This window comes from Salvelinus namaycush, chromosome 13, assembly GCF_016432855.1.
Source record: "Salvelinus namaycush isolate Seneca chromosome 13, SaNama_1.0, whole genome shotgun sequence".
Lineage (NCBI taxonomy): Eukaryota > Metazoa > Chordata > Actinopteri > Salmoniformes > Salmonidae > Salvelinus > Salvelinus namaycush.
In genome coordinates, this window is record NC_052319.1 from 12,645,130 (window position 1) to 12,666,720 (window position 21,591).

Sequence of the window (21,591 nt, forward strand, 5' to 3'; positions counted from 1 at the left end):
CTGCCCCAATAGATCCACAGACGATGCAATAGCCATCACACTGCACAGTGCCCTGTCGCATCTGGACAAGAGGAATACCTATGTAAGAATTCTGTTCATTGACTATAGCTCAGTATTCAACACCATAGTACCCTCCAAGCTCATCATTAAGCTCGAGGCCCTGAGTCTGAACGCCGCCCTGTGCAACTGGGTCCTGGACTTCCTGTCGGGCCGCCCCCAGGTGGTGAAGGTAGGTAACAACACCTCCACTTCGCTGATCCTCAACACTGGGGCCCCACAAGGGTGCGTGCTCAGCACCCTCCTGTACTCCCTGTTCACCCATGACTGCGTGGCCAAGCATGCCTCCAACTCAATCATCAAGTTTGCAGACAACACAGGCATGCTTGGCCACGCAGTCATGGGTGAACAGGGAGTACAGGAGGGGGCTGAGCACGCACCCTTGTGGGGCCCCAGTGTTGAGGATCAGCAACCCCATTCTCGAGCTAAACAGGCTCTTCAGAACTTACTAGTAATTCCCTCTCCCACAATCCGTACATTCACTATTGACTTTGCTGTTATTTCCTTTCAGTGAATTCTGATAGTTTATAGCATTTTCCTCTTACTGTGTAATGCTAAGAAAGAATTTCACTTTAACATGTGACAAATCTAATTGTGTTTTATTTTTAAGACTCCACCACGGTGACGTCAACCATTTCTCTGCTGCTCTGTGCTGCCTTTGCTCTGAGTGGTGCAGCAGGTAAGACAAACTGAAAACCAAGAACATACTCTGAATACTTCAGTATAGTAAATATATATATATTTTTTGTAATTCAGGTGATGAGGCCTACCCTTCACTTTATTTCTGCTAGTTCTTGTTTCAGTGAATTTGCTGGAGGACAACACTGAACAAACCTGTCTTTGTAAGTGCATAGTTGGTTTTGAATTTGGCCTGGTTACAATTCCACTATAGTTGCTGGAAAAGGCAATGTGAGAATCTAGAGCTGTGTTACATATGATGAAACATGTATTACTATGTAGATGCTTCTACTTATCAAAATAAGTGTGTGGGGGCAGTTTGTGAACAACATTTCTGTCTGTTCTTCCAGGGGCAGAGGAGAAGCTCATGGTGAGAAGGGCAGCAAGCAGACCATGCCCAGAAGACTGGTTACGATTTGGCTCACGCTGCTTCCTGTTTGTTGAGACTGAAAGGAACTGGCCTGATGCAGAGGTATCCTGCTTACCATCTACTGTGACTTAAACTAAACGGAAAGTTCAATTGAAATCCACTTGCTTATTTAGTTTGACTTTACCTTAAAGGTGCTTTTTCCCTTTATTTTTTACCGGTGCTTCATGTAAAACACCAAACTTGAAATTTCTATAAGCTTCGAATACTTTTGTGTGGAATCAGACCTCTTGTATATTGGGACCCACAGGACATGGGATAAGACGGACGCAATATCTGTAGGAGCATGTTTAAAAGAGCATTAGTTGCGATGACTAATATTTGATTGAGACCAGAAGACATTCTCAGACTGCTGACTAATACTTCCATTATGACACTACTTTGTCTCTGTCTACCTCTTTCTCTAGCTACATTGTGTGTCCCTCTGAGGAAACCTTGCATCTGTGCACAGCTGTGCAGATTACCAACATCTACAGGCTGTGGTGGCGAACATGAATAGTGATTTACCTGCTACCTGGATTGGAGAATATGAAGCTGTTCAGCTAGATGGGACAAAGGTACCAAATGTCATATTTGAGTAAATCAAATCAAGCTTTATATTTCAGACATGAATGAGATGTGCTTCACTTTTTTACGATGAAATTTAAAACAAATATTTACTACACGACACAGGATAAACAAAATAACAAACTGAGGCTGAAAAGGTGTGAAGTTCAGGTTCTCTGGCAGGCTATTCCAGAGGCTGGGGTCTTGGTAACTTTTTTATTTATTTTATTTATGAACTCGTATACCATTTCTCTCTGCGTACGGTTTGAAAGAAGGTCGTTTCTGGAGCCATTGCTAACTAGCATTTGCTCAATGACGAAGTCTACAGGAACAGCTAGCATGCTAAAGACCTAAATGGTATCTATGAGTTCATCTGACTCTTAGTAAGTAAGACTTAATTGCCTAAATCTAACATGATCCCTTTCAACAGATAAAGAGCAGTGGTGAATCCAAATGTGCCTCAAGCTTTTCAAATAGTTATAGTTTAAATGGTATCAAAGCTGTATACAAGCAACCAATTTAACTAGGCAAGTCAGCTAAGAACCAATTATTTACAATGACGGTCTACCGGGTAACAGTGGGTTAACTGCCTTGTTCAGGGGCAGAACGACAGATTTTTACCTTGTCAGCTCAGGGGTTCGATCCAGCAACCGTTCGGTTACTGGCCCAACACTCTAACCACTAGGCTACCTGCCGCCCCAGCATGTTAGTATTAAGTGAAATTCATTCCAGACCAGTCTGCAAGTTTTTAAAGTTGAATGGTTTTTCTAGGTCAAGTGGTGTAAGACTTAACATTCAAGACTATGGCCATTGAAATGCGTTGGGATTTATACAGATATGGTTATAATGTGAAAAGTATAGGTAGTATCAATGTTTTTTTCAAGCAACAGTGCCAGTCTGCACATTTAAGTTGTTGGTAGCTTTTATGGTTCAGAAGTTCTTGCTTCCTGCAAGCATACCAAATAACAATGTGAATGTGGGATTTCTTTGCTGCTGAGACTATTCTCCCCCACAGGACAGGCAATGGTCCTGGACTGATGGCTCCAAATTTGATTACCACAAGTGGAATAAGTCAAGTGGAATAAGACAACAGGCTGAGACAACCAAACGCCTGCCATTATTGGACAACGGCAATGTGTTGCCCAACTGTATGCTCTTGTAATATTAGTTCAGAGTAGAGAGAACAGGCTACCTCTGGTCTGGAATAGTGAGAGAATATAGGCAACCAAACTACCCCAAAATCAGTGAGTATAGGCTACCAAACTTCTGCCATTATTGTACAACAATGGGAATGTGTAGCCCAGGCTCTCCTGACATCGTCTACTCAAGTAATATCACTTATGCATGGAACCTTTTGGTATGGAGAAAAATCACTCCTCCCCAAAATGTGTGACTGATCGATAACAACATCAACATAATGACCTCTGATTGGTCCCTTCCTAATATCGTCATAACCCTGCTCTCTGATTGGTCCCTTCATAATGACATCATCATAACCATGCTCACTGATTGGTCCCTTCATAATGACGTTGTCATTACCCTGCTCTCGGATTCATATATGCTTACTAACAAGAGAAGTGACTCACTGCTCAGTCAGCTGTTTTAACATCTTGCCAGAGTTGGCACAGGTTTGTTCCTTAGGCATTTGAACTAAAAGAGCCAAAGGTCTCTTCATGTTCAAGATAAACAATGCATCGGATAGAATCAACAAGGTTTCACAAGCATATATTTAATATTATATACCGGTAAGATACATTGAAAGGGTTGTCATCTCAATCTTTCTCTCTTGTCAGTGCAAAGAAGGTTTGGGAGTAGAGTTAACCAAGCCATTATTCAGCGCAACATTCTTGAGTGTCAGTTCTCCTCTGATTACTTGCCGCCTGCAGGTCCGGAATAAAACGTCTCGTCACCCAGAGCACAGCTGGCGTAGAGCTGTATGATTCCCAACCAGTCTGCACAGGACCAGCCACCACTCGCACCATACCGGTACAAAGGTCAGGGGCCAGCCAGCAGCAGAGTGCAGTCAGATGGTAATCTCTTAAAAGGATTCCGGAAGATCAAGCAGCACTTCATCAGGTTAACAACTGCTTTTCTACCGTGATGATACCCGAGTTTAAAAAATTGTGCTCGAAATTGATCTGTTCGGCTCTTCGTGTTACTACCACTCTTGCTCACATTGTCACACAGAACTTAAAGCACACACAGACACACTATAAATAGTTCAATTCATGTCAGATGCATCAGATATAAATGTCTTGTGTGTCTGTCATTGAGGGATATCTTTGCTCCCAGGTATACACTTTTACAGCAGAATAGGAACCTTGTTTTGACTGTACAAAACATTAAGGACACCTGCTCTTTCCATGACATAGACTGAGCAGCTGAATCCAGGTGAAAGCTATGATCCCTTATTGATGTCACTTGTTAATTTCACTTCAATCAGTGTAGATGAAGGGGAAGGGACAGGTTAAAGAAGGATTTTTGAAAGAATGGTCCACCACCCAAATGACATCCAGCCAACTTGACACAAATGTGGAAAGCATTGGAGTCAACATGGGCCAGCACCATTGTGGAACGCTTTCGACACCTTGTAGAGTCCATGCCCCGACAAAGTGAGGCGGTTCTGAGGGCAAAAGCTGGGGGGGGGAGGGGGCTAAACACGTGTGTGTGTGTGTGTGTGTGTGTGTGTGTGTGTGTGTGTGTGTGTGTGTGTGTGTGTGTGTGTGTGTGTGTGTGTGTGTATAAATACATTTGGATTTGATTTGAAGTAACTATGATAAGCTGTTCCATGTATGGAAACTACTTGTAAACCTCTTGCGGACAAATGTAAGACTGATTGAGGCAGAGTCATTAACCCATCGATTACCACAGGACAAAAGCCTTCTCCACGCACAATGAGGAAGACCAGATGAGCCCAACGCACTAAACTCTGATCACATGACTACCACGGTAGGATCCTGTGGTATGTAAGAGGGAAAGTTTATTGGTCTTTAAGACAACAACACTTCCTCCCTTATCCATTTGCCTCTTATTAAGTCAAATACAGATGGTAGGGATGGAGTTAAATTTCAGGGATGAAAATAATAGATTTATTCGGGTTAGTAACACATATACACCACTCATAAAAATAATGACTTTACACAACCATATCAAAATATATTAGATGCTTGGAGGCATCTTTATAATCTCTACACAACCTGCACAACCATCTTTATAAAACCTACACAACCTCTACACAACAAAGTGCTGAAACCCAACCCCATTCTGCCCTTGCCCTGAGGGCCGAGCAGGAACCAGAGTCTTGGCGGGGTCTTGCGGGATCTGGTGTTCCCTCCTCTTTTATGAAGGAGGTGGGAGAGGCTCAGAGGCTCACAGACACACTGTGCCTCAGGATGGCTATCATTGTTTCTATTGCTGCTACACACTCAGGGAACTAACTGGAACCTTCCATCACTGCTGTTCTTCTCTCGCTACCTGCACAACCCCAGCATTTTGGAACATTGCACTTAGTGGAGCACAAGGATACCTGAATCTGCAGCACGCAAAAAAAGGCTTTGGATTGTGAGTCTACAAGTTTTGCTCAGTAAAAGGACAATCTGCCTATATGCATGTTAAAAATTTATAATAGAGGGAGGGTGTGTGATTTCAAAAAATTATTCAAAATGGAGGAGGGAGAAATTAACAAATCGTATGGTTTCAGATGAAAAACTAGTGCAATAGATTAATCTGAGGACTTGTTGTGCGCTAATCTTGTGCACAAATATCAATTTTCAAATACTCTACGCTGTTGACCAATCATGACGTCGTCATCGAACATGAAGTCATCATGTAGATTGTTCTTTAAATAAATAAACATTCCAAACATTATTATTGCAGGAGGGACAATGATGTTCCCTACAGTGACATGGCTCCTGTTTGTAGCAGGCCTGTTGGGTGTCTGGTCTCAGGACTACTATGAGGAGAGAACAATGAACAAGAGACCCAGAGGCAGGGGGGCCCAGCTGCGAGCTGCAGCCACAGCCACTGCACCTAACGGGCAAAAACATAATAGACAAGGTATGAGAAAAGACATCCTCTTTTTAATAGTACAGTTGCTCATTGCAAAAGTTGCTAATTTCAGACGGTGCTTAAACAGTGAGATCACAGATGTCTTATTATGTCTGTGACCATTTCTGTGACCATTATCCATCAATCCAATAGAAATCAGATTCCAGCTAAACAAGAGGTTGAGCATACATCATAAAATCAAATGTTAAAGTTTTTACATTTGGTTAACACAGGTACAGACAGTAGATAGATATCTATCTTATCAGTGGATGTCCTGTGGTATACTGTACCTGCTATATTCCCAAGGTGTTGATATCCTATGGCATTTTTTGAACATATGAACATGATTTAGCTTGGTCTTTCTGCCCTTGTGAGAGATGTAATATAAAGATAAAGGGTTGATTTCAGATAGGGTTTTTGGCTTCATAGACATTTTCACTTGACTGTCATAACTTTGAATGATTGCATTTCCATTTAAAAATGAGGCAAGATAGAAAACACACTTTAGTTGAAGTACACCTACAGGTAACTGCAAAAATAAAGGAAAAACCAACATAACGTGTCTTAGTAGGGCTTTGGGCCACCACGAGCCGCCAGAATAGCTTCAATGCACCTTCGCATAAATTCTATAAGTGTCTGGAACTCTATTGGAAGGATGCGTCACTATTTGTCCATGATAAATTCCATAATATGATGTTTTGTTGATGGTGGTGGAGAACGCTGTCTCAGGTAACACTCCAGAATCTCCCAAAACTGTTCAATTGGGTTGAGATCTGGTGACCTATTTATTTATTATATTTTTTTACATTTATTTCTATATATATATATATATATATATATACACACACTTTAAACCCCCTATGCTCCTTTGAGAACACTCTTTCAAAGTCACTGAAATTCTTCTTCTAGTCATGGTAGTCAAAATAATGGGCAACTGGGCATTTTTATACATGACCCTAAGCATGATGGGATGTTAATTGCTTAATTAACTCAAGAACCACACCTCTGTGGAAGCACCTGATTTCAATATACTTTGTATCCCTCGTTTACTCAAGTGTTTCCTTTATTATGTCAGTTACCTGTACGTAAGTACTTCATAACACATTCATAACACATTCATAACCCACAATGACATTTTTCAATAGAATGGCCTCTTGTCGCAATTGTGTGTCTGACAGCTCTGCACATGAACACTTTTAGATGAGGACTGCGGTCTGGAGCTTACTTTTCTGCTGGACAGCTCTGAGAGTGCCAAGGAGAACCATGAGCAGGAGAAGCACTTTGCCATGGATGTGGTAGACAGGCTCCAGGCTGTCCGTCTGCAGACCGGTCGCAGTCTGAGCTGGAAGGTGGCCCTGCTGCAGTACAGCAGTCACGTCATCATCGAGCAGACCTTTAAGCAGTGGAGAGGCACTGACAACTTCAAGTCCCACATCACCCCCATTTTATACATCGGTCACGGCACCTACACCACCTACGCCATCACCAACATGACTAAGATGTACCTGGAGGAGTCCAGCCCAGGCAGCATCAAGGTGGCCGTCCTACTCACTGACGGCATCTCCCACCCCAGGAACCCAGACATCTTCTCAGCTGCCGCCGACGCCAAGAACCAGGGGGTGAAGTTCTTCACGGTGGGCATCACCCGTGCAGCCAATGAGCCAGCCAACGTGGCCCAGCTCCGTCTGCTGGCCAGCTCTCCTGCTTCCCGATACCTCCACAATCTACAGGATACTGATATTGTGGAGAAAGTCCTCACGGAAATTGTGAGTACGATCTGCCTTGCATACATAGAAATAAACACACAAAAAAGGACAGCAAACCCTTTCACAACCCGCACACCAACAACTCCCGAGAGAGACAGAGAGAGAGAGCATGAGAGAGCGTTAGCAATAGAGAGAGAGGGAGGAAGTGGAGATGACAAGAGAAAGCAATGTAGGGAGAGAAAGAGAGAATGTGGGATGCAGTGCCTGCTCGGGGCGGCCATCGAACAGCAGCAAAGGCGCTACTTGGATTCTACTTTGAGTCACTGCTTAAGTTGAGGTCAGTGCTTCTCTCTGTGTGCGTCCCAAATGGCACCCTATTAGCCACATAGTGTACTACCTTTGAATAGAACCCCATGGGCCCTGATCACAAGTAGTGAACGATAAAGGGACTAGGGTGCCATTTGGGGGACAGCCTCTGGCAGAGCAGCATGTTAATTAGACTGAAGAGGTGGAAAAGGAGAAGGGGAGGGCTCAAAAACACAATATTGGGTGTAATAATGATGCAATGATACAGTTGTGATTTAGATGTAATCAAAGTTGAACTAGGGATATCTTGGATATTGTAACCAAAATCCTCTCAGGAAGGTTTTTTAAGTAGGATAAAGGCTGGAGCCTGAATGACTGACATTCCACAATTTGTAGCTATACAAATGCAAGACACTGTAGCAAGATAATAAATGGCTATCGATGACAGCCATGGATTTTGTCTTTTTTGTTCAATGAGCAGACAGCTAGCTGTCTTACATTTTTTCAATAGACTTGGCTTCTTACCATCTGCATGTTATGAGTGCATATCCCATGGGCTTTACTTTGAATCTGCTATGCCACAAGGTTTTTGTCCCAATAAGGGTAAACAGAGCCTCTTGTGGTCGCACCTTACATACCTATGAGTGGAAGCAGACAGGTTCTTTCAGTGATAATTTCAGTGATATTCTTAGCCTTCTTTTTATCATAACGTGGTTTACATTTGGCTCGTGGGTATTACAATGGAAAGTCTACTCACTGATTTCTTTCAAGTGGCAACATAGCAAAACAGAGCTTGGCACGAAACCATCATTCAGATAACCCCCCACAGTCACTTGTACTCACACAGCAGGCTTTTCAGAGTCCAGATGAGAGGATTAGAGGTTTAAATGGTGTGTGACGAGGGGAGGCAGAAATATGATACAATATGCTAGAGTTTACAAGTCCTGTCTTTGTAATCTACACTGAACAAAAATATAAACGCAACATGTAAAGTGTTGGTCCTATGTTTCGTGACCTGAAATAAAAGATCCCAGAAATGTTCCATATGCACAATAAGCTTATTTCTCTTAAATTCCAAGATAATCCATCCACCAGACAGGTTTGCATATCAAGAAGCTGATTTAAAGAGCATGATCATTACACAGGTGCACCTTAGGCTGGAGACAATTAAAGGCCACTCTAAAATGTGCATCTTTCTCACACAACTCGATGCCACAGATGTCTCAACTTTTGAGGGAGCGTGCAATTAGCATGCTGACTTCAGGAATGTCCACCAGAGCTGTTGCCAGAGAATTTAAGGTTAATTTCTCTACTATAAGCCACCTCCAACGTCGTTTTAGAAAATTTGGCAGTATGTCCAACCGGCCTCACAATCGCAGACCACGTGTAACCACGCCAGCCCAGGACCTCCACATCCGGCTTCTTCACCTGCGGGATCGTCTGAGACCAGCCAACCGGACAGCTGATGAAACTGAGGAGTATTTCTGTCTGTAATAAAGCCCTTTTGTGGGGAAAAACTAATTCTGATTGGCTGGGCCTGGTTCCCAAGTGGGTGGGCCTATACCCTCCCAGGCCCACCCATGGCTGCGCCCCTGCCCAGTCATATGAAATCCATAGATTAGGGCCTAATTTATTTATTTAAATTGTCTGATTTCCTTATTACTGTAACTCAGTAAAATCGTTGAAATGATTGCATGTTGTGTTTATATTTTTGTTCAGTATAGTTGTAAATGTACATGATTTCTGTTTGTATGTTTTGGATGGTGTATGATTGTCTCTAATGGTTGTCACTGTTTTATTTCTCTCTACCCAGACTGACCTGGCTGACAAGGGGGTAGGTACTATTACATTTTGATGCAATTGAAATGCTATCCTCATTCAACCAAATACATAATTAAGTTCAGGGACACTGCATGGTCATATACTGTACATGTTGATTCTGAAACCTTATCCTGCCTTTTTGAAGTGTCCCCTGGCCCAACGATGTGCCTGTGAGAAGGGCGAGAGAGGGCTCAGTGGTCCAACTGTAAGTACTTTCATTGTCCTTTCCAAACACTCCCCAATCACAAAACACTTCTCCTTTGAAATAAAATAAAGTTGTTTGTTCCTGAAGTGCTGAATTTTGTAAAGAGGAAGCTAACATAGTTCTGATATCAGAGGTAATTGCTTGGTTTAGTCGAAGTACCCCCTGTGGAGAGAGCAAGCTGTCTTTCTTACTTCTGAAAATACTCCAAATGCTGCAGGACAAAATAGATTGAGAAAAACAATGAATACTTTCTATAAACCTCAGTTGCTAATTTGCGTTGCCTGTCCCGACAAGTTATTGGACATTTCCCTTCCCACATAAGATGTCCCCCATGGAAACCAGGGGCAGCCTATGAAGGCCTTTACTCCCAATAAAAACAGGACCTTTGCCATCGTAAATAACACTTACTAGCTCCATTGTCAGCTAGTCAGAGATGGAGAATGTTGGAGGGGGCTTAAACTGTGACACTAGGTGCGTGATCTTCCACATCATCGGACCAGACTAGAGGCCCCTCTCTGGATGTATGACAGCCATGTTAATGTCAGGGTCCTCAGCGTCTGACAGTCTTGTGCTGACAGACAGTTGCATGATCATTAACCAGGGGCTTTCTCTACAGAGAGATTCCTTACATTCTTAAACTGAGACTTAAAGGCTCTCACAATTACTCTCTTTAGTTTAACGGCCACAAATCGACGATAAGCTGCGAATGGCAACCACCACACGCTGTCCAGGTGCCTGACCTCTCACCTTTTGGTCAAGCAGCAACATGTCCATCCTTGACATACACATACACACACACACACACACCCACAAACACAAAGCCACCCCCCTTGTGACCTCAGGTCCTTTTACCACCTGCAATGACCGAACAATGCCTCAGGGAAACTATGAACTTGATCTCCACTATAAAAAACCATCTAGACATTATCTCACATTTCTTTTAGACTAACATTTACTTTTCAACAGCTGAGATTTGTATAAACCTTGCTGTCTGTCTCTCCGACATATACAACCTTGTTTCAATATTCAAATTCGATCTCCTGCTGTCCAATAGTAATGAACGTGTTGGGACGAGACAGAAAGACAGGCAGCATTTCTCAGCCAGTCTAAATCATGATTCAGCTAGAATAATTGTTATAGATATATACAACAACAACAAAATTAATAAGGGTACAACGAAAAACGCAGCTAATTTGCAGTCTTTCCAGCTTCAGTTTGAAGTGATTGTGTTACAGTAACGTTAGCTGTGTTGTTGGCTAGCTCGTCTGAACGACAGTGTCCTGACGAGTGAGCACATTTTCTATGCCAGGGCGAAATCGCATCTCATCAGCTTATTGTTATGGATTTATCCAAATAAATGTCACTAGAAAACAGCTTAAGTAAATGCAGCTACTTTGCTGTTATTCTAGCTGCACTGTTTGACGTGACTGTAAGTTAGCCGTAGTTGGCTAGCTAGCAAGCAAGTATGGCAATGGAACATTTAGAATGAACGACTGAACAACTGGGTCGCGTCTCTAGATACAGAACAAAAAGACTGACCGACTGGGTAGCGTCCATACAGAACAAAAAGACTGAACGACTGGGTCGCATCTCTAGATACAGAACAAAAAGACTGACCGACTGGGTAGCGTCCATAGATACAGAACAAAAAGACTGAACGACTGGGTCGCATCTCTAGATACAGAGCAAAAAGACTGAACGACTAGGTTGCATCTCTAGCAACCCTAGATTTGTGTCAGGACTATATCTTGTGGAAGAATGAAATAATATGAAGAAATTAATCAAAATAACATTTAATATTAAAATGTAAATATGTTGGTAACCCATTGTATTAAAGTGACACCGTGCCAATATATCCTCCAAACACCATCCTCTTGGGCATTATCACTTAACTGACTCGCTGCAGATCATTTGCAATGGATAGTAGTGGCCTTCCGTCAAACCTGTTTTGTTTTAAAGTGAGTTAAATGAATCTCATGTTGTTCCTTCATTCCACAGGGGAAGAAGGGTCGCCCAGGAGATGATGGAGCCCCTGGTCTTAAAGGATTGAAGGTCTTTGATTTGTTATGATTATGTTGAATTATTTAATTAATGAACATACCTGTTGTGTTCCTGATGTCTCACTGAGATACAATATACAGCACATTTCCACTTACTTTGCTTGTATAGACATATATTCCTAATATGAGAAATCTAAATCAAATAGCTCCCGTGTGTACTGTGTAAATAATACAGATGCCCTGTTCTCCTTTCCTTTTAGGGAGAGGGAGGACTAAGTGGACTTCCAGGTCGGGACGGCGGAGAGGTGAGTGATACACTTAAACACGCAGTATTTTTTTAAATTACATTTTCTTATGCAGATATCCAGACATCTATAGATACAAATGTAGGATCTTAATTTGATCACCCTGTTGGAGGAGAAATGCCCTGCAATGCAGGAAATGTAAAATGTGTAGTGTATATGAGGTTTAAAAAGGCTTCTGAAGTTTGTAATATTCCCTTACGCAAAATGTATCAACCGCTACAAAAGTGTCAAAAAATTATAATCAGCACAATCATTCACATTTCCTGTTGCTGCAGCAACCTGGCTCAAATTAACATAATACAGCTGTATGTTGACTAAGCATTTATCAATGTACACTCAGTATACAAAACATTAAGAACTCCTGCTCTTTCCATGACATAGACTGACCAGGTGAATCCAGGTGAAAGCTATGAACCCTTATTGATGTCACTTGTTAAATCCATTTCAATCAGTGTAAATGAAGAGGAGGAGTAAGGTTAAAGAAAAGTTTTTCTAAGCCTTGAGACAATTGAGACATGGATTGTGTATGTGTGCCATTCAGAGGGTGAATGGGCAAGACAAAAGATTGAAGTGCCTTTGAACGGGGTATGGTAGTAGGTGCCAGGCGCACCAGGTTTGTGTCAAGAACTGCAAGGCTGCTGGATTTTTCACGCTTAACAGTTTCCCGTGTGTATCAAGGATGGTCCACCACCCAAAGGACATCCACCCAACTTCACACAACTATGGGAAGCATTGGAGTCAATATGGGCTAGCATCCCTGTGGAACGCTTTCAACACCTTGTAGAGTCTGTGCCCCGACAAATTGAAGCTGTTCTGAGGGCAAAAGGGTGGGATGCAACTCAATATTAGGAAGGTGTTCCTAGTCTTTGGTAAACTCAGTGTTTGTACCACTGTTGCTCACGTTCTAACCTATTATACTGTGTTTATTTGCAGGGAAAACCTGGTTACAAAGGAGAGATGGTATGTCATTCAAGTTGCCATTAATATTTCTGTTATTTTGAAGCTACAGTACATTCATTTCATATGACGTATTGCTTTCGATTTCCATTACACAGGGTGAGAGAGGCGAGTGTGGCATTCCAGGAATTAAAGGAGACAGGGTATGTATGAATAATCAAATTCGTCTGCTCTCTGTGTCATGCTTTTGTTCTATTGGTCGTATGACAGGCTGATTTATACAGTACCTTTCTTTACTGTTTCATTGACTGTCCACTCCCAGGGTCCTGAGGGTCCAATGGGCTCCAGAGGTGTCAGAGGTCTCCAGGTGGGTAGACAACAGCGACATGTACCTTGAAAATTCACATATTCAGATCAAAGCGTTATCCTTTTGTGAAACTCCTGTATAAACGCATACGTACTCACTCCGTTCTCCATTCCCGTCCCACGCACACACACAATGTAGTTGATAATGGCTGTAATCAACCTGGATTGGATTCAGGAGTAGACAGAACACAGTGAATGTAAATCCGGTACACTCCAAATAGTATGATATGCTATGTTTGGTATGGTATGTATTAATTTGTGGATGTCCATTTCGTATGCTTTGTTACAAAAATAATTTGCAAATTTGCAAAATGTATGATATGTTACGAATTCCAATTTGTTGTCACTAACGTTAGCTAAGTGGCTAGGTGTCTAATGCTAATGTCAGCTAGGTAGCTAACGTTAGCTAGGCTAAGGGTTAGGGTTAGGGGTTAGGTTTAAGGTTAGGTTTAAAGGGTTCAGGTTAGGGGGAAGGGTTAGCTAACATGCTAAGTAGTTGCAAAGTAGCTAAGAAATAGTAAGTACTTGCAAAGTTGCTAAAATGCTGAAGTTCAGTTGCTAGACTTTCGCGTTACACGCCTCCCCGTCCACTTGACCAACCACCCTACTTTTGTTTTTGCCTTAAGTAACCTTCTGTCTTATGTAACCATACCAAACCTAACATACAGTATCATACTAGTTTGAGTGTCCCAGATTTACCCTTACTATGTTACGTCTGGTCTATGAGACCAGGCTGCTGTAAACTCTTTAGCTCTTCCCAGTAATTTAGCATCAGTATCTGGGTAACCTTCACTTTATATCTAGATGTGAATGGTGTCCTCCAGCACAGTAGCAGCAGCAGCACATGTACCCTTGTTAAGGAGTGTTCTTTGTTCCTTCCCAGGGTATACCCGGACCACAGGGTGACATGGGACCTGAGGGCCCTCAAGGAAAGAAGGTTAGTAAGAAGACACTTCATACTTAACTCATCACACACATCTGCTGTCACCTGTACACTTCCTTTTACTATAACTTTAAAAGACAGATTCCTGACACCCATTCTACTACCTGGGAATTGAGGGGCATGTGTCAACCCTAAAAGGCACCCATGGAAGATATTGGCCCAGTGCCATTGTGCATTCACCTTCATTAGTTCAGCAGTGTGGGGATTAATGTTAGTTTTCACAACCATATACAGGTTTAGTTAATGGCAGGGGTCCTGTTTCTAAATATACACTAGGAACTGCCTAGAGCATTGTCAACTTCCTTACCAGTCCTTTATAGGGATTGTCAAGGCACTTAATAACAGCTATGAAAAGTAAAATGTTCTCTCTCCATGTGAGAACATGCAGGTGTCTGTTGGAAAGAGATAATATGAACAAAAGGGTAAACACTTAGAATGTCAAAGATATATTTTGCTCCCATAATATGAGTATGTTATCCTGTACGTGTTGAGTGTATGTATTGAGGTTTCTGGCAGATGAAATCTTAGCAGCAGAGTGGATAGGTCACATCATTTGCTAGTGCTGACAAGAAGTGACTTATCTCTTACTAATTGAATCAGCACCACCATCAAATACAATGTTTCAAAAGTGGATGAATTATGGAATAGCAATGTTTAAAGTCTACCATGTTATTAGGAATATGTTTTAAGTATGTAAGGTGTTGAGCATCTAAAAGAGCAGGTTGACGTTTATTGTCATGAGTCTTGTCCTGGAGGCAGAACTGATCGATTTTCACTAAATGGGCCAGCTGCAAAGTCAAAATTGGCTGTATTGCAAAAATGTATGAAAACACAAATGTGCTATTTGGTCTTCATTTAAGGTTAGGGTTAGGCATTAGGGTTAGCAATGTGTTTGGGGTTAAGGTTAGGGTTAGGCATTAGGGTTAGCAATGTGTTTGGGGTTAAGGTTAGGGTTAAGCATTACGGTTAGCAATGTGTTTGGGGTTAAGGTTAGGGTTAGGCATTAGGGTTAGCAATGTGTTTGGGGTTAAGGTTAGGGTTAGGCATTAGGGTTAGCAATGTGTTTGGGGTTAAGGTTAGGGTTAGGCATTACGGTTAGCAATGTGTTTGGGGTTAAGGTTAGGGTTAGGCATTAGGGTTAGCAATGTGTTTGGGGTTAAGGTTAGGGTTAGGCATTAGGGTTAGCAATGTGTTTGGGGTTAAGGTTAGGGTTAGGCATTAGGGTTAGCAATGTGGTTAGGGTTAAGGTTAGGGTTAGGCATTAGGGTTAGCAATGTGTTTGGGGTTAAGGTTAGGGTTAGGCATTAGGGTTAGCAATGTGTTTGGGGTTAAGGTTAGGGTTAGGCATTAGGGTTAGCAATGTGTTTGGGGTTAAGGTTAGGGTTAGGCATTAGGGTTAGCAATGTGTTTGGGGTTACGGTTAGGGTTAGGCATTAGGGTTAGCAATGTGTTTGGGGTTAAGGTTAGGGTTAGGCATTAGGGTTAGCAATGTGTTTGGGGTTAAGGTTAGGGTTAGGCATTAGGGTTAGCAATGTGTTTGGGGTTAAGGTTAGGGTTAGGCATTAGGGTTAGCAATGTGTTTGGGGTTAAGGTTAGGGTTAGGCATTAGGGTTAGCAATGTGGTTAGGGTTAAGGTTAGGGTTAGGCATTAGGGTTAGCAATGTGTTTGGGGTTAAGGTTAGGGTTAGGCATTAGGGTTAGCAATGTGTTTGGGGTTAAGGTTAGGGTTAGGCATTAGGGTTAGCAATGTGTTTGGGGTTAAGGTTAGGGTTAGGCATTAGGGTTAGCAATGTGTTTGGGGTTAAGGTTAGGGTTAGGCATTAGGGTTAGCAATGTGTTTGGGGTTAAGGTTAGGGTTAGGCATTAGGGTTAGCAATGTGTTTGGGGTTAAGGTTAGGGTTAGGCATTAGGGTTAGCAATGTGTTTGGGGTTAAGGTTAGGGTTAGGCATTAGGGTTAGCAATGTGTTTGGGGTTAAGGTTAGGGTTAGGTTTAAAATTGTATGACTTTGTGGCTGTGCTGTGCCAGCTAGTGACCATTCTGCAGAGCTGCCAGAAAGATTAATGACGGAAAATGCAAACCTGCTTTTTAAGAGGTCAAATGTGATTGTTCCGTTGGTATGGAGATATGCAATGAAAATTGTGAGATATCTGCCTTGCTTTGGGAAAACCACTTAGAAAGTTATCTCAGCTTTCTTCTTGACAGGCTCCACTTCTTTGCTATTTCTCATTTAGGATGAAATATCTCCTAAGTCATGAGTGAAGCTCATAATTACTGCAAACTCTGCAGTGAACCATTGCCTCCAGTAAAACAGCTCTTCATTGTTTTGAGACTGGGTGTTTTTGACTACTTTGAGTCGGAAACTCAACTGAGAAAATGCCTGGCTGTAGGATGTGTCCTGACTTGTTTTAATTTGTAGGGGCCAAATAGTTGCCCACTTTTCCATGTAAAGTGCAGTTCAGACAATAGCTCATCCACCAGTACTGTTTACACCACATTTCAACCGGAGTTGTAAACATTGAAATGAAGGTAAAAGTTCAATGTAAATAAATTGACTTAACCAAACTAACAGGTTGTTACATCAATCTAATTTCAACATAGTCATCAGAACTATGTATATGTTGAAAATGATTGAGTGGTTTAAATTGTAACATGTTAGATTTGATTAGACATTTTATTTGACATCGTTTCAATGTTGATAGTAAAATGGCATGTTTAAATCAATGGCGTTGTTTCAACATCATGCTATCAACCTAAATAAGAGGTATATTGAAATAAAACACGAAGCCATAGTCCAACGATTTCTGCCTGAGCAGTGATTCCTACTGGTATATGAGGGCTAATGCACTTTAATGAGAATAAGTCCACCATCCAGATGCCTACCTCTGTACCCTGCTTAGCAATCAAGCTGTGTTCGTTTCATCTGAGCTATCATTTCAACACATTTAGACATTGATTCCATACTCAGTTGCGTAGACTACCTAAATAACATTGAATAGTTGAAAGTCATTCGGAGTGAGGTTGCGTTTATGTAGGCTACATTGCCCAAATGTAGGCTACGTTGCCCAAATGATTTGCCAAACAAAGTACACCATAATTTCAACATGTAGCTAGATATACTATCATTCATCCATGGTTGATTGGATCTTTGAAAGTTTAGAAGTAGTTACCGTTAACCCTATAAATAGGATGCCAAATTCATGATATTAATAATACTGTACAGTTTTACCTTTATTGTCTTGTATATGCAGGATGGTTGGTTGATTTAAAATGTAATCTACAAGTTATTAATACAGTATGTTGGATTCACGTCTTCATCTCAACCAAACATTTAAGAATATGACTAAATCAAATAAAACTTTATTTGAAGTGTATTTAAAGTTTGATTTGATTTAGTGCTATTCTTTAACTTAGATTTTTGGTTGAGATGGAGACGTGAATCCAACATTTCAATCATTAATTGATTGAAACCAAATAGCAATATTTGAAGGAGAGATTATTCTGCTTGCGTAGTCGATATACTGTATATTATGAATAACATATATATAAAAGACAATATCCAAAGATAAAAGCTTATTATTCATATCATGAACTTGGAATCGTCTTTATAGAGCTAATGGTAATTACTTGCAAAGATCCAATTAATCATGGACGAATGATAGTATACCTAGCTTCAAGTTGAAATTATCCTTTGGGCAAGTTAGATGTCAATGTAGCCTAGATAAACCCAACCTCACTTCGAATTTACTTTCACATAAATGTGTAAGAAAAGTTAGTTACTTTCAACAATTCAATGTTATTTAGGTAGTCTACGCAAATGAGTATGGAAGCTGATTAATGTCTAAATGTGTTGAGATTATAGCTCAGCTGAATCGAACACAGCTTGTTTCCACAGTCAAGCAGGGTAAATAGAGGTAGGCATCTGGATGGTAGACTTGTTCTCACTGAAGTGCATTACGCCTCATATACCAGTAAAAGTCAGCGTTGTTCAGGCTAGCTTCACATTTTATTTCAATATATGGGGTCCGAAATTGTCACCCTTGATAAAGATGAGCAATTTTAACTGTATAAAATAATTCAAATACTGAGCTACAATATATTGCATGCTCAGAAAATTGGGAAATTATAATATTTTATACTAATACAATTGCTCAGAGAAATAGATTTTGATTAACAAGTAATGTTTTTTCTCTCAAAGGTAGGGGTCAAAATTATTATATAAATGAAGTAGTCAACAGTTTAGTATTTGGTCCCATATTCCTGGCACGCAATGACTACATCAAGCTTGTGACTACAAACTTGTTGGATGCATTTGCAGTTCGTTTTGGTTGTGTTTCAGTTTGTAGTTTTAGTTTGTACCTATTAGAAATAAATGGTGTATAATGTACAGTCATTTTGGAGTCACATTTATTGTAAATAAGAATAGAATATGTTTCTAAATACTTCTGCATTAATGTGGATGCTACCATGATTATGTGAATGAATTGTGGATAATGATGAGTGAGAAAGTTACATAGGGTCAAAGATCCTACCTCCAACTTCTTACCATTACCAATAACAGGGAATGATAGCATGTCTTGGGTGTATGATCTTTGACCCTTTGTAACTTTCTCACACATTCAGGATTATCCATTATCATGGTAGCATCCACATTCATGTAGAAGTGTTAAACATATTATATTCTAATTTACAATAAAAGTGACTCCAAAATAAAAAATACATTATTTACCATTTTTATTTCTATTTATTTATTCATATTTTTTGCTCAATCTAATTGGATGGGCTTGGCTCCAAAGTGGCAGGCGTGGGCCCCGTCTTTTTCAACATTGAACAAGGTCAAATAAAATATGTCTAATCAAATATGAAATCCAACATTTCCACCACCTAATATATTGAATATAGGATGACAAATATGAGTTTTCTTTATTTTCAACTCAATTTCAAAGTATACATAGTTCTGATGATTATGCTGAAATTAGATTGATGTAGCAACCTGTTAGTCAGGTTAAGTCAATGTATTTAAGTTGAACTTTTACCTTAATTTCAATGTTTACAACTCTGGTGGATGAGCTATTGTCTGAACTGCACTGTACATGGAAAAGTGGTCAACTTTTTGGCCCCTACAAATTTTTACAAAACTGGTTGAAATTAGATGAAAACAGTACTAGTATATTTACTTTTTTGTCTTTTCCACGTTGATTCCACGTCACAATACGTTGACAAATTACATTAAATCACTGTTGATTCAACCAGTGTGTGCCCAGTGGGTCTGCTTGATTTATAACACCTTTGAGTAATTACCTTTGAGATCAGAATTTCTGTTATGAGCTTTTTCTCATCAACTTCAAAAATAGTCTATGTGCAAGTATTTTCTGAGCAATACTAGGCTTTGTTTATAAGTAAAATTTAGGAAGAATATAATTCATATCATATCAATATATACAGTTGAAGTTGGAAGTTTACATACATCTTAGACAAATACATTTAAACTCGGTTTTTCACAATTCCTGACATTTAATCCTAGTAAAAATTACCTGTCTGTAACGTAACTCTAGTTCTTCCTCCTCCTCGGACGAGGAGAGGAGAGAGGGATCGGAAGACCAATGTGCAGCGAGGTATGTAGACATCATGAATTTATTAGACAAGACGAACACTGAACCGAACTATACTTGATAAATACAAAATAACAAACAGACAACGTAGACTGACCTGAACATGCAAACTACATAAAATGAAGAACGCACGAACAGGAAAGAACGAACGAACGAGACGAGACAGTACCGTGTGGTGCAATAAACACAGACACAGCGACAATCACCCACAAACAAACAGTGAGAACAGCCTACCTTAAATATGGTTCTCAATCAGAGGAACGTCAAACACCTGCCTCTAATTGAGAACCATATCAGGCACATTAAACCCAACATAGAAACACAACACATAGAATGCCCACCCAGCTCACGTCCTGACCAACAAAACAAAGGATTAACACAATAACTAGGGTCAGAACGTGACAGAACCCCCCCCCCCCCAAGGTGCGGACTGCGACCGCACCACCTAAACCTATAGGGGAGGGTTTGGGTGGGCATCTGTCCGCGGCGGCGGCTCTGGCGCAGGACGTGGACCCCACTTCACCCTTGTCTTTGTCCGCTTCTGTGGCCTCCTCAAAGTGGCGACCCTCGCCACCGACCTTGGACTGGGAACCCTAGACATGGGTCCCGCTGGACTTAGGGGCAGCCCCGGACTGAGGGACCGCTCCGGACTGGCTGGCTCTGGCGGATCCTGGCTGGCGGAAGGCTCTGGCGGATCCTGGCTGGCGGAAGGCTCTGGCGGATCCTGGCTGGCGGAAGGCTCTGGCGGATCCTGGCTGGCGGAAGGCTCTGGCGGATCCTGGCTGGCGGAAGGCTCTGGCGGATCCTGGCTGGCGGAAGGCGCTGGACGGCTCTGGCTGGTCCTGGCTGGACGGCTCTGGCTGGTCCTGGCTGGACGGCTCTGGCTGGTCCTGGCTGGACGGCTCTGGCTGGTCCTGGCTGGACGGCTCTGGCTGGTCCTGGCTGGACGGCTCTGGCTGGTCCTGGCTGGACGGCTCGGGACAGACGGGCAGCTCTGACGGCTCGGGACAGACGGGCACACCTGTAGGGAGGAGACGGAGAGACAGCCTGGTGCGTGGGGCTGCCACAGGACCCACCAGGCTGGAGAGACCTACAGGAGGCTTGATGTTAAAAGGCACCTGAAGGACCGGGCTGTGGGGGAGCACTGGAGCTCTGGTGCGCAGCCTTGGCACCACTCCCCCAGGCTGGAATACTACTCCAGCCCGTACCCTCCAGAGTGCAGGCACAGGTTGAACCGGGCTGTGGATGAGCACTGGAGATCTAGTGCCTACTACGCGCACCTCTCCCTTAAGCTCCACTCCCACATTTGCCCGGTACGAGCGGAGCGTAGGCATAGGACGCACTGCACCCTCCCAGCGCCCCGGAGACACAGCACGCAGAGCCGGCGCAGGATACCCTGGACCGAAACTGCGTACCGGAGACCAGACGCGCTGAGCAGGCACAATACGCCCCGGCTGGATGCCCACACTCACATGACACTTTCGGGGGGCTGCCCTATAGCGCACCGGGCTATGGGCACGCACTGGCGACACCGTGCGCTTAACCGCATAACACGGTGCCTGACCAGTGACGCGTTGCTTATAATAAGCACGAGGAGTGCGCTCAGGTCTGCTACCTGGCTTAGCCACACTCCTCTCCAGCCCCCCCCAAAAAAATTCTGGGGTTGCCTCTCGTAC

General features: G+C 42.2%; 1 protein-coding gene across 1 annotated transcript in view; it reads left to right on the forward strand.

Moving 5' to 3' along the window:
• The first annotated feature begins 5,592 nt into the window (after positions 1-5,592).
• The window catches only part of LOC120057775 (collagen alpha-1(XXVIII) chain-like), a 45,122-nt gene continuing 29,123 nt past the window's right edge, over positions 5,593-21,591 (forward strand). Inside the window, exons 1-10 of the mRNA XM_039006245.1 lie at positions 5,593-5,764; positions 6,950-7,521; positions 9,581-9,601; positions 9,734-9,793; positions 11,792-11,845; positions 12,054-12,098; positions 13,032-13,058; positions 13,154-13,198; positions 13,318-13,362; positions 14,245-14,298. Of these exons, the coding sequence (XP_038862173.1) occupies positions 5,593-5,764; positions 6,950-7,521; positions 9,581-9,601; positions 9,734-9,793; positions 11,792-11,845; positions 12,054-12,098; positions 13,032-13,058; positions 13,154-13,198; positions 13,318-13,362; positions 14,245-14,298 (1,095 nt within the window). The remainder of the gene's footprint in view (positions 5,765-6,949; positions 7,522-9,580; positions 9,602-9,733; positions 9,794-11,791; positions 11,846-12,053; positions 12,099-13,031; positions 13,059-13,153; positions 13,199-13,317; positions 13,363-14,244; positions 14,299-21,591) is intronic.